Source organism: Tenrec ecaudatus, chromosome 12 (genome assembly GCF_050624435.1).
Source record: "Tenrec ecaudatus isolate mTenEca1 chromosome 12, mTenEca1.hap1, whole genome shotgun sequence".
Lineage (NCBI taxonomy): Eukaryota > Metazoa > Chordata > Mammalia > Afrosoricida > Tenrecidae > Tenrec > Tenrec ecaudatus.
The window spans coordinates 84,764,813-84,777,779 of record NC_134541.1 but is presented as its reverse complement, the minus strand read 5'-3'; the positions used below and the strand labels follow the sequence as shown (position 1 = coordinate 84,777,779).

At 45.4% G+C, this 12,967-nt stretch overlaps 1 protein-coding gene and 1 non-coding gene across 2 annotated transcripts in view; both read left to right on the top strand.

Annotated features, from left to right (window-relative positions):
* The window catches only part of LOC142422565 (ninein-like protein), a 47,707-nt gene that overhangs the window by 5,443 nt on the left and 29,297 nt on the right, over positions 1-12,967 (top strand). Inside the window, exons 3-6 of the mRNA XM_075527926.1 lie at positions 4,649-4,816; positions 6,686-6,822; positions 7,921-8,061; positions 9,865-10,039. Of these exons, the coding sequence (XP_075384041.1) occupies positions 4,649-4,816; positions 6,686-6,822; positions 7,921-8,061; positions 9,865-10,039 (621 nt within the window). The remainder of the gene's footprint in view (positions 1-4,648; positions 4,817-6,685; positions 6,823-7,920; positions 8,062-9,864; positions 10,040-12,967) is intronic.
* On the top strand, positions 2,494-2,625 carry LOC142423716 (small nucleolar RNA SNORA84). The gene has a single exon (XR_012779317.1). It is a non-coding gene; the product is annotated as a small nucleolar RNA SNORA84 (small nucleolar RNA).

Here is a 12,967-nt window from a genome sequence, read left to right as displayed (position 1 = left end):
TAAATTTTGAACTCGTGGTTTTGTCAGAAGCTGGGAAAAAATCTGGAACCATGAAGAAAACTACTCTCTGGGGCTGAATATTACAGGGAGCCTGTGGGCAGGCTGAACTGCTTGCTAGGCGACCACCCAGATCCACTTGTTGAGTGGAAGTGGGCGAAATGCAGCAATAAAGAGACAGATTGAGTCTGGCCACTGACACTCATGGACCTTGTTTCAGGAACGTGAAGAGAAAACGAGAGTGGGTTGACTGGTCTGAAATTCATTATCTAGCGCAAGGGGGCTAGGCTTGTTGAAAATTTGTGACAGTGCCCATGGTCTAGAAGCGAGGTGACCAATGGGCACCATGTGGACGCTAAGTGAAGCAGCCCACATTGAGTTGACCAGAATCCGACCAGATGAAGAGATTTTTGAGCCTGTGAAGTAGAGATATTGCTGCAGAATTCATGGATAGCCTGTCCTGATTTGACTTTACTATGGATGGGGAGTTCACAAGGTTCTAACTGGGATGAAGGTTCCTCAGAACACGGCTGATGTAAGTGGGCAGTATAGAAATTTTATACCTAAAATGGAGATGATAAAGGCATGAAGTGGTTGGCTACAAACTTTCATAGGTGCTGGAATATGTACATAGGATTATAGGTTTAAGTGTGTGTTCCTTAACTGCGATGCTTAGGCATAGAATATTGTTTTGTCACTTATATAATATGTTTAAATGAGGATGGCACATACTGAATGTTACACTTATTAGTTTTATCTTGTTAGTTACAGATATGATTTTATTATTTTTTTGTTAAAAATTATGTATGGGTAAAAAGTTGTGTAAAAGTGTCAACTTGACAAAGGTTGGTCTGTGGTAGTTACATATTCTGGTGTCAACTTGTTGAGGGGTGTTGTCTAGCATGTCAATCAGGTCACAGCTTGATAACCTCATTTAGGCGTGCCACTGAGATAAATAGCTTACTGGAGGCCAGATAGATACAGAGGCCAGATAGATACAGATAGGTGCTTCATCCTCCTCCGGACAAGCCACATGAAGCTAGACTGATGGCAGATAGAGCCATGGAGCCACATGGAGACTCATGCCAGCCCTGAGATGTTTATAATGCCACTGGATCCACAAGACTTTCCATCCACTGGCCTGTGATCTTCCTGCATTTGGCATATTGCATGTGTTTCGTGAGTCTGAGGAGGATTTTATAGATTGGGATTGGACATATGTGCTAATATTGGATTTATGGACTTAATCTGAACTTGGGGTGAAATTTTTTCTCAATATTCAATTGCTCTTGTGTATAAAGCTTTCTCTTAACACCTATGAGTGTCTATGAATTTGTTTTTCTAATCTACCCAGACTAACAGGTCTTTCAGCACAGCAACTTGACCCATTATCCTGCTGTCATAGCCATCTACTCTTCCTGTCACGTGTATTTCTACATACAGCACACACTTGTACACATATCCACACAGTTTGGACCCATCCACTGTATACATGTACACCCACTATATATACACACCTGATACATGTAGTCAATGCTACATGTATACACCCAAACTATAGATGCGTCTGTCATACACACACACACACACACACACTTAACTATACACACACACTATATATGCACATGATACAAGGTGGTACCCTCCCAGAACTGGAATTGTGCTGGGCAGAGTAGACCTTTCATAATATGACTTTTTCTCCCTCTTTGAGAGCTCCGAGTTGCAGCGCCACCTGAGAAGGTTCTCTCTGGTCACAGTGAATTTTTTGTAAAAGCGGTTTCACTGGAACCTTGTTTTTCATGATGGCGAATTTAAGAGAACAGCATGCAGCTATGAAACTTTGTTTCCTCCTCAGGAAAAATGCCAAAGCAACTGTTGTGATGTTGAATACAGTTTAGAAAGACAGTGCTATGGGAAAAACTCTAAGTGTATGAGTAGTTTTCTCATTTCAAAAGAGGTGAAATGTTGATTGATGGCAAACCTCATTCTGGACGTCCATCATCTTATCGAACAGATAAAAATGTCGATTTGTAGTGCATTTGGAATTCGTTCCACCAGGTTAGACTGTTAGTCAAGCTTTCTTTTAGAGGATCTGAAAAGATTTCGTAACAGTGTGCGGCAAAAACAGGCCTGATTTATGGCAGACAGGGGACTGGTTTTGCCACCATGATAATGCACCTGCTCACACAGCCATCTCAGTGTGCCAGGTTCTGGCAAAAAGCAGAATGTCTTTCTTGCCCCATGCACCTTACTCACCTGACCTTGCATTGTGTGACTTTTTTTTTTGTTTCCTCGAAGAAGAGGGACATGGAAGGATAACTATTTGAGGACATAGAAGAGTGAAGAAAAACACTAGGGAGGTGCTGTCAGCCATCCAAACAGATGAGTTTGAAAAATGTTTCCAAGAATTAAATTGCAGATTTTACAAATGTATCAAGTGTAATTGAGAGTACTTTGTAGGTGACAAGTTTGTTTTGTAAAAGAATTTAAATGCATGCCCCATGGTTGCTGGGCACTGTTGGGCAGGTACAGCTTTCCAGCGATGGCAATGGGCCAGAGCGATCCTGGGATGCATGCATGGGGCTGTTCCTTTTCAGCAGCCTCCATAGCCCGGTCACTGGTACATGGAAAAAAATTAAATACATAGCTTTGAAAAAAATTCCAGGGGGGGTACCACCTACTATATGCACACAAATTGTAAGGCACACAAACTCATGCCCACCACACACACTGCTAGTGTACGTAAACATCATAAACACAGTGCCTACACATCCCTTCACTATACATTCTGTATGCATTCACTGCAGAGATATGAGTGTATACACAGTATATAATACCTTTGGGGCATAGAATGTCAAACTGAGGAGTGGGCGGATTCAGTCTTTCGTTTGTGGAGCACAAAGTCCTACCCCTCTCTTGATACCTCTCACCTGAGAATTGCCCATTTGCACTGTCATTTTAGGGCAGAAACTGGAAGGAGGCCAGGGTGGTAGAGTCTCCTGTATTATTTCAAAGTAGAGTGTGCCATATCTTGTGTGTGTCTCCACAGTTTGGCTATAGAGTGTGATGTTTGACCATGTCATGTGGTATACCTGTTAGATAGATAGATAGATAGATAGATAGATAGATAGATAGATAGATAGATAGATAGATAGATAACCTACTTACTAACAGGTATACTAGCTCTGTACTGATGTCATATATATATATATATATATATATATGACAGCAGGAGAATCAGGTGGACATGGTATAGGGGAAACCCATTCTGAGCCTCATATTTTCTAGAGTAAGTGGCTAGAGGGTTCATAGCAGTTCCAGATGCATTTGAGTATCTGGGACTCTCCATTGATAGCCATGGTGCCCTCTTCCACCTGCAAACAGAGTAAAATACCTGCTCTAGAGTGTTGTCCAGTTGGCACGCAGAACACCCAGCGTAGCTTAGTAAGCTCGGTGAACAAGCTCCTTCATTAGAGAATTGGTGACTCAGTGAGTACAGGCAGAGGAGGTTTCTGCTCCCTTGAGCCTGACTCAGGAAGTGTACTGCTGGGAGAAGATGAGGGATGAAGGGTGGAGAGTATAGCCAGGACAAGCCTGGTGGTCATCAGAGAAGGGACCGGAAAGAGTCCAGGATGAGCCAGAAAGAGCAAGAGGAGCATGATTTAAGCTGTGGGGCTGGACTTGAAAGGGCTAAAAAATAGCTAGGTATCCTTCTATCTGGAGGCCAGCGAGCCGGTGTGTCAGAAAAGAGGAGTTAAGGGTGATTGAGCAAGGTATTGAGGGTCCCAGATCCAGATCCCAGCCAGCAAGGCAGTGAGGAGAGGGTAGCTGAAGAGCCATGAGCAGGTTGGAGCAAGGTGGTTTTTACTCTGAGGGAGGCAGGAGCGCTGGATGCCTGGAGCAGAAATGTGATGACCTGAAGGCGTGGAGAACACTCATTCTTACTCCCAGGGATTCCTGACAACACATATTTACTGGAAAGGGCTCTGAGGTAGAAAAAATTTAAGGGAAATATTTCTTGCCCTTGTGGATTCATAGAATATCTGAACGTAGCAGGTCAGCTTTCCGCTTGAGAGACTTTACCATCATCGTAAGACTCCCCTAGCTTGCTTAGCTGAAAGCTGCTTGCTTCTGTATTCCCAGTAATGTGCAGTTTCACACACAGGGAAGCCCACTCTGCTTTTGGAGCCTCTTAGGAATTTCTCCATGATGGCAAGCCCCTCTTTAGGCTCTTCCTTTGTGAGGCCCTGTGTACCTTGTTCGTCATGCCAGAGAGATGCGGATAGTTCACGGGCTGCACTTACAAACCCAACTCACACTCATCCTCACTGCCATTGACTCAGTGTGGACTCATAGCGACCATACAGGACACAGTAGTCCTGCCCTGGCAGTTTGCAAGCCTGTAGCTCTCTGTGGGAGTAGAAAGCCCTGTCTGCTGCCTTCTGGCTCCAGAGCAGTCATGGCTGCTTTGATGAATCACGTCGCTGTGCCCAGCCCTCTCACCTTTGCTAGAAAGTGAAGAGAGCGATAACTGGTGAGGTTGTTCTTGCTAGGCAGCGTGCAGGTTTGTGCAGTGGGGGACACGAGAAACAAGAGATTGGGCTGAACAGACGTGCGTGCTCACAGCACTTTCTTGGTCCCTGGTGTACAGGCCACAGAGGAGAGCAGCTGCCACACGACCACTTCGTCCCTCGTGTCCATCTGCTCAGACCGGCACCTCTTCTCCAGCATCGATGACGGCACTGGGTTTGCATGCCCTGAGCAGGTGGTGGCTCTGTGGGCCCAGGAGGGCATTCAAAATGGCAAGGAGATTTTGCAGGTTTGGAAATGGATGGCCACAGCTGCTCCGCTGAGAATGGGCTGAGGGTGGGGTGGGAGCCCGAGAGGGTTACTGTGCTTGGCCTCTGCTCTCTGGCTTCCTTACTCCTGCTGCAACAGAGAATCCCAGACAGGGAAATTCTCGGGAAACTTTTCTTTTTGGCTATTAATATATAAAAATTTTATTTTTGAAAGAGCATAAATAAAATACAGAGAAAACAACAGTGATAAAAACACTCTGAAGGTAGGTTTTCATGTATTAGATACTTCCCCCTTTGCCATGCTAACCTTTCAGGCTTGTTGCTTGGACAAGGCAGCACTCCGACGGGCGTTGGAACAAGCACACTTTTGTGGTGGCATCAGAGTCAGAGAAGGTGCATGTGTATAGTCAGCACTGACCACTACATAAGGGCATGCATTCTGCCAAGTCCTTTGATCAAAAAAGACCTAGGTGGGAACTGTGCCACTTGGCTCCACAGGCCAGCCTCGCATTCCTGGAAGCCATGGGGGTTTCCTGCCCATGCTCCTCCATTTCTTCTGCAACTGGCCCAGGAGACTAGCCTGGTGTAGCTCTTGCTCTTGGACTTAGTGTCACACTGTGCAGTAGTCAATTTAAAATAAATATAGCAAAGATTCATTTTTAAACATTCATTGTTTCATTCTGTATATGTGGGTGGTAAGATGCACATAACATCTCTTTTTAAGTTTATTTTTCAAAATTCTGAGAGAGAAGGAAGATTTCATTTTCTGTAATACTTTTGACCATGGCTCATGTCCTCTGATACATAATTTTCTACCAATACAAATCATCAGTGTGTGTGTGTGTAGATAGATAAATAGATAGATAGATAGATAGATAGATAGATAGATAGATAGATAGATAGATAGATATTATGGAGATATGAAATATGTGTCAGGATTCTTTACATATATTACGTTAGGAGTCTCTCCCAGAATTCTTTTAGTTTGAAATGGTAAAAACTCAACTCCAAGTGGCATAAGAAAAAAGGAGAATGTAAAATAAAATAATAATTTATAAATTATTAAGGGTTCATGAGGAAGGGGGCAATGGGGAGGGAGGGGGAGGGAAAAAAGGAAAATGAGCTGATTCCAGGAACCCAAGCGGAAGGCGAATTTTGAGAATGACGAGGGCAACGAATGTATAAGGGTGCTTTACTCAATTGATGTATGTATGGATTGTGATAAGAGTTGTATGAGCCAAATAAAATGATTTTTTTTTAAGAAAGAATGTTAGTAGCTTACAGTGGTGGGCAGTTGGCAGAGTTAATTTAGCCACTGCTCTCTGTAAGTGCCTGTATCAGTACCCTTTCATCTCTAACTGCTTCCAAATTTTCCTTTGCTATCAAGTTAATTTCAACTCATCATGATGCTAGGGGGCAGAATGGACTTACCCCTTTGGGTTTCCAAGAATTTAAATCTTTATGGGAATAGATAGCCTCTACTTTATTCCTCAGGGAAATGGGGTGGTTCAAACTGTTGACCTTGAAGTTAACATCTTATTGCATTACCCACCACACCACCAGAGCTCCTTCCAGTGCCCTTAGCCTTGGGCAAAGTCTCCTCTCTATAGCTCCATACAGCCTTTATAATTATTGGGTTTAGGTGGGGGGAAGGGCCCCTCTCTTGCTATTAATCCCCATGAAGTACTATGCATGGAGTCATATTCTTCCTCATGTGTCCCTGGCTCAGGCACAGTGGGATCTCCTATTGACAGCCTAGGAGTTGGAGTGGGGGCGGCCCCAAGAGGAAAAGTCTCAGGCAAATGGGAGAGCCAAGGAAAATGGAGTCTGGAGTCAAATTGTTGAGAGACTTAAATTCATCTTGAATGTCCCTTGGGATTTATTTCTAGAGCCTCGAATTCAGTGTGGATGAGAAGGTGAACCTTCTGGATCTGGCCTGGGCTATCGACAACAAGCTCCTGATGGTCACTGGTGTCATTCAGCAAGCGGCCCTGGCCTCCTACCACCAGGAGCTGAGCTACCTCCAGTAAGAGGCTGGGAGAGGTTGTTTCAAGGCTAGGGGTGTGGTTTGTTCTCAGGGGTCCGGGACTGGCAAGGGTCTGGGCTGCTGCCTTGCCTGCCCCCACCACCCTCTATAGGCAACTTGTGATGGGACAAGGAAAAGGGTCTCTGGTGTAGGGAGAGACGCTTTGCCTCTTCCTAATAGGGCCTAATGAGCAAGGGGCCGCCTACGGTTATTCTTGCCACAGGTCTTGCATACTTGGTGAGAGGCTTAGAAAGCCAGATCTCAAAATCCTAACCTAATCCCCTTAATAATATCCCAAGCAGCTGAATCCAACTTAAAACTTCTGTGACTGACATTTTTCTTGCTATTATGGAGGTGCAAATGTTCTCCAGACCAGCCCACGAGGCCCCCAGGCTTAAGCCAATTGACTGAAAGCGCACAAAAAAAATTGCTTCTTAGACCTTTTCACTGAGCACAACGTGGCAGTTGGCACCGTGTTCCATTACAACAGAGCTCTGCTTTCACTCAACGGGTTATTCATGTTGTTCTGCTAAATAGATTCACAGGGACAAAAGTTGATAGTATTTTATAGAAAGATAACTTTTCCAACAGTTTTGTTGGCATATAAGTCATGTATCATACAATTCAGTGGTTTAGACATATTTTAAAAGAATTGTGTAGGCGTCACCACAATGAGTTTTAGAATATTTTCTTCATTCTGGTACCCGTTATTATTAACTCCCCATAGCCCCCAGTCTCCCCTGTCACAACCGGAAGGAGCTATTAATCTAATTGCTGTTTCTATAGATCACCTATCCCGGATTTCATATACAGAAAATCCTACAAAACAAAATAAACACAAAAAAACCTCAATTCAAAAGCAAGTCGACAATAATAGAAACTAAAACGAATAAAGTCATTTAAAGTCAGGATACACCATTAGAGAACCATTCTTCAAAGACTCAAAGACAAGGCTAGCCCGCACTCAACACCATCATGTTGGCTGTTTTTTGTCGTTTATGCAGACCCAGAGTTTGAGGGCCCTGCAACGGTATGTGCTTCTGTGGGAAGCTGACAGAGTAGTAGCTACATTTGACAGTGTCTCCTTCCTGTGGGCAGGGGGCAAATGAAGCAAATGGTGCAGGAGCGAGACAAGGCAAGACAGGACCTGGAGAAGGCTGAGAAGAGGAACCTGGAGTTTGTGACAGAGATGGATGACTGTCACTCTGCCATGGAACAGCTCACGGAACGCAGGATCAAGTAGGTGCCACCGAGACAGCTTCTGGGTCAGAGCCTGACACAGTAGCCCTCTAGAATCACAGCAGCTGTCCCCAATCTGGTCCCTACACCCTGGCCAGAGGGTGGGTGAAGGACAAATAGCTGCTACCCAAGTGGCAGTGCTTTAGTTCTGGTTCATTGAAGGCCTTACTTGAGCCAGTAGAAACCAGAAAATGTGACTTTTTGTTTTGTACCATCAGTCAGGGGCCTCCAGAGTAACACGGTCAGTACGATAGATGGGTGTTCATATGGGTGGAAACATGGAGGGATACACGTGATTCATTTATTTTAGAAAACTGCCTCCTGGTTGTGAGGCTTGGCAATTCTAAAATCCATCGGTCAGATGGCAGGTTGGAGACTGTCTGCAGGATGGCTACGGTCTTAAAACATCCTTCTCCTTCCAGAAACCTTAACGTCTGCTCGGAAAACCTTCAACTTATTGCATAACCCCCCCCCCCACACACACACACACACACATCATGGATCATGACCTGTTTTACTGAGGACTGACAGGCTTAAATGCTAATCATATGTAATGCCCTCATAGCAATACTAAGCCAATATGTTAATAAGCAGTGGGGCCCCATGGCCTACCCAACGGCACACATGAAATTAGCTATCACAAGACTCCTTGAAAGATGAGGGTACAATAGAAGCATCAACTGAACTCTGGGTGGGGCTGGTGCAGTATGCACTGGCTTCTCATTCTATATGCCTATGGGCTGCAGACATTCGTCTCTACCCTACCTCTACTCTCTTTGCTCAATCCGTTGGACCTGCCCTCAGCTCAAGGAAGACCTTTAACTATTGTTTGTGCTTGTGATGGGTGTTATGTAAGATATTTTTGCAAACAGCTTCAGGAGTTCAGCAGGTAGCACTCAACACAGCGAAGGTACCCCAACACCTCAGTCTTACCTCTCATCACCCTTCATACTGAACAGTCTTAGGGGGAACTCTATATGGTATGTTTGGTGATGGCTTCAAGGCCAGAGAAAAGGATGTAAGAAAACCTAGCCACATATATATCCACACTGCATCAGGGAGAAGGTTTTTTTCACCCCTATTGAGAGAAAAGTCTTGGCCAGAGGTGGCTAAACTCAGCTAGTGATTCACCTTCCTGAATCCTTTGTTTACTGAAGGTGCTCTGCTGGAAACAGCTGAGGCTACATGAAATGATCTTCTACATTTCTCTTTCTCTCATACTGGCTCATGCCAGAAGTCAGAACACTGGCTGCCTGCTCCCTGGTCTGTCTTCCTTCACTGGTGGGCAAGATGTCTGTGGGGCATGCCCTTTTAGAATCCTGCTTCCTTGCCCCTAGCCCCTTGCCCTTTGGGTAAGCTGAGTCCTTTGGTCTCCTCATCTCTAACCTGAGAATGGTAATGAGCCCTGTCTAGCATGGAGGGATGACCAACACAATATGTCGAGCTTCCTAATTCTGATGACTGTGCATAGGCCCAATCATGTGCCTCAGGAAACAGAGAGAGTGAGAGAGACGTCAAAAATGATGCAGAGTCCTGGCGTGGTGAAAAGGTTGGCCCCTTGGCACCTTGCCTCTGTGTGGGGTCATGTTCTCCTGGAAGGACCAGCAGTGAATGTGGTGTCCAGTGTCTGGTCCCTGCCTTCAGAACACTCATACTTTCTATCAAACAGGCGGCTATAAAGTCTAAAACTGTCAGTAGATATACAATCTTCCAGAAGGCCAGGCCATGTGTGACACTGGGGAGGTAGTTTAAGGAGGTGTCCCAAAAAAGGTACCCTCAGTCTCTCCTTTGTGGGTATTGTAGACACCTGGAGCAGGGATACTGTGGACAATTGGCCCTGCTTCGCTCAGAGTTGGAGATGGAACAAGAGCTGCTCTGGCAGCAGACCAGCATGCAGAGGGCTAGGCTGGAGGAGGACCTTGAAGCCCTGCGCAGGGAGGAAGCCTGCTTGCAAGAGAGGCTATCATTGGTGCTAAAGGTATGAGGGTGCTATACAAAGAAAATGCATGTGCACAAAGCTGGGAGTACATAAAGCTTGATTTTCTCCTCACAACTGTGTTCCCTGACAATTGCCCCAGCCAGCTCTAGGGTAGTATAGCTACTTCGTGGCTATTGCCTGCAGCTCTGAGCTGGTAGATAGGGGCCAGGGAAGGTCTGCAACAGCATCTGGCACCCCTGCATCCCCAGAGACCAGGAACATATTGTGGCTTTAGCAAAAAAAAAAAAAAAGCCAGGACCTGAAGCTCACCTAGCAGGAGCCCCACTGTATTTCCAGGAGCTGAGAGGTTCATGGGTGTGTGCCACCCAGTCCTTACCACAGCCGGCACTTGATCCCCAGGGATTACTTCTCAGGAGAGACAGGAAGGCCCTGAATCCCTGTCTTAGTTGTGAGGCCTCTGGGGAGAGGATGGCATAGCAGGTGAGAGGCAGAAGTAGCTGAGCTGACTGTCTCGGTGGACTTTCTTCCCAGTCCTTTTTGCACTCCAGCCTGCCTGCCTTCTCCGTTTTCATCTTGGCTCCTTTTTTCTCTCCCTTTCTACCTGTCCTCCCTCCCTTGATGTCTGTCTCCCTTACTCCAGCTCCTGGCTTTTCAACCCTGCGGAGCACTCAGCAGAGCCTTACCTCTTAGTTATACACTGTGTCTCAGAAGTAATTCCACATCCTTCTGATTCGTCATTGCAGCTTTCAAGTGTCTGTAAACACTGGACTTTTCCCTGACTGGATATATGGACTGCATTGATGTTATTTCAGATCTCTTATTTAGAAGTACACCCTGAAATCATTTGTCTCTAATCTTCTTTCCTAGCTTATTGCTGTTGAGCTCTTGAAGTGGGAGAAGTAGCGGCAGTGGGAAAGCACTGGGCACTTCAGTGTCTGCATGTCTGGCTTAGGAGCTGGTCTACTAAAGAAATGTTATGGGGGCCACCACGCACCTCCTCTGGCTACACACAGAAGAGGAGACTCCAACACCAACCCAATGCCAATTGGCACAGGGCAGAAGTTAAAGATGCCTCCCCCCACCATCTTTATGCTATTCTAACGCCAACCATCCCTAACCTTCCCATAACACTCTTCTTAGCTAGATTCGGTCATTTATTTCAGTGACCACATACAATTCACAGACAATATTCACAATTATCGAGTTAATCAGGGAAATGTTAATGATACAGGTCTTTTGTCTACAATACCATGCTGATAACCACCTCTTTCTCTGGTCCCAGGCCTCTCAGTTGCATAGTCCCTTGGCTTCTGTTTTGTTCCATGGGCCAGGAAGCCTACCACTCTGCCTCGTGGTCTCAGTGTTGCTCCTTGCGCTGTCTCATGTGCTCAGTGCCAGGGCTTCTGCTGCCTCCACGACTTACGGCATGGATCTCACATGTGCCCCACTGATGGCTCTTATTTCTTGATGGACAAAGGATTCTCTCTCTGCTACTGAGATGCCGTGCAAGGGCATCACTGTCCGACCCATCTATGAGTGTTTCACATACCCGATTTGCCTAGTCCCACCCAATTATTTGATGAGTGTTACAAAGATATGGATAGAAGAGCCCTTTGGATCATTTCACTTCACCCCGGGCTACCTTTTGGCTCTTCTAGACATTGCTCCTTTAATACATGAAGAATTGCCTCCTGCCCACTGACATCTAGGATTTGTTTTCACAGTCGTGGTGACCCTGTTAACAGTCACTCGTACTTCAGTCATATCATCAAACCAGCATCTTCTCCTCGCCTCCTTTTACCTGAGCCCATGGTGAAAAGAGGACACTCTTCAATGGGGACTTTCCCTTGACTTGTTCTTTTTCTTTTCTTTTTCATATTGATACTAATACACCCATAAAAACTGGTAAACCAGCTACTTCATTACCACTCCCTATTTTAGATATCCCATTGCTAAATTGTCAATCCCTAACAACCAGTCCTCTGAGGAGACAAGCAAATTTTTGATCAGAAGAATCTTTATTTATGATTTAAACTTTGAGCATCTGTTTCCATAAATATAATCCAATCCAGGGAAAGCCATCAAATTAGAGCAATGTATGCCAGATCATAGTGTCAACATTTATCTTGTCATTCATTTGGGTTCTGGTCAACTCAGCCCTAGAATCCAAGGTAGATCAAATAGGTACCAGTATCAAGCTTGGGAGTTCACACACACCTCCCTGTACTTTAGATTAACTGGCCAATTCATATATTCTCATCAACCCTAACTCCCCATGGCCTAGGTCCTGATCATCAGCTTTATAATTCACAACTCATGAAATCTCCCAATGTCTTCCCCTCTTCACTCACATTTTCAAACTTCAGACCAGCCAGCCCCTCTCTCTCATCTCTAGCTTCTGGGGCCAGATCAGCAGGTGCCAATAGAACATGCCAAAATGCAGGCTGTGTCATCAGTGCGGCAGTTCCACCACTCCCACCCAAGTGGACCCAAGTGTCAGCACAGTGAGCGTACTAGGCTGCCGCCAGCTCCCTTAACTTCAGTCTGTCAGGAGCCATTCTCTGAGAGGAACACACTTCTCCCTGCTAAGATGACTCTAAAGGCAGGCAGCTCAAAATTCAAAAGGCCAAACCGATTTTTCTCCTACTCATTCTTTCAGTTGTTCTGGGTGGATCTGCATGTCTTTGCAAATAAGTGCAAAAGTACTGGTAGCAAAGGTTCTGGGTGAGGCTTCCATCCACACTGGTGAGAGCTTTCACTGCTCTCTCCAAACCAAACCAAACCAAACTCACTGCAGTTAAGTCAATTCTGACTCCCATTCAGCCTACAGGGCAGGGGGTAGAGCTGCCCTTGTGGGTTTCTAAGATTGTAACTCTTTACAGGAATAGAAAGCCACATCTTTCTCCCATAAAGTGTCTTGTGGTTTGAACTGCTGAACTTGCAGTTAGAAGCCCAGTGCGTAACTAC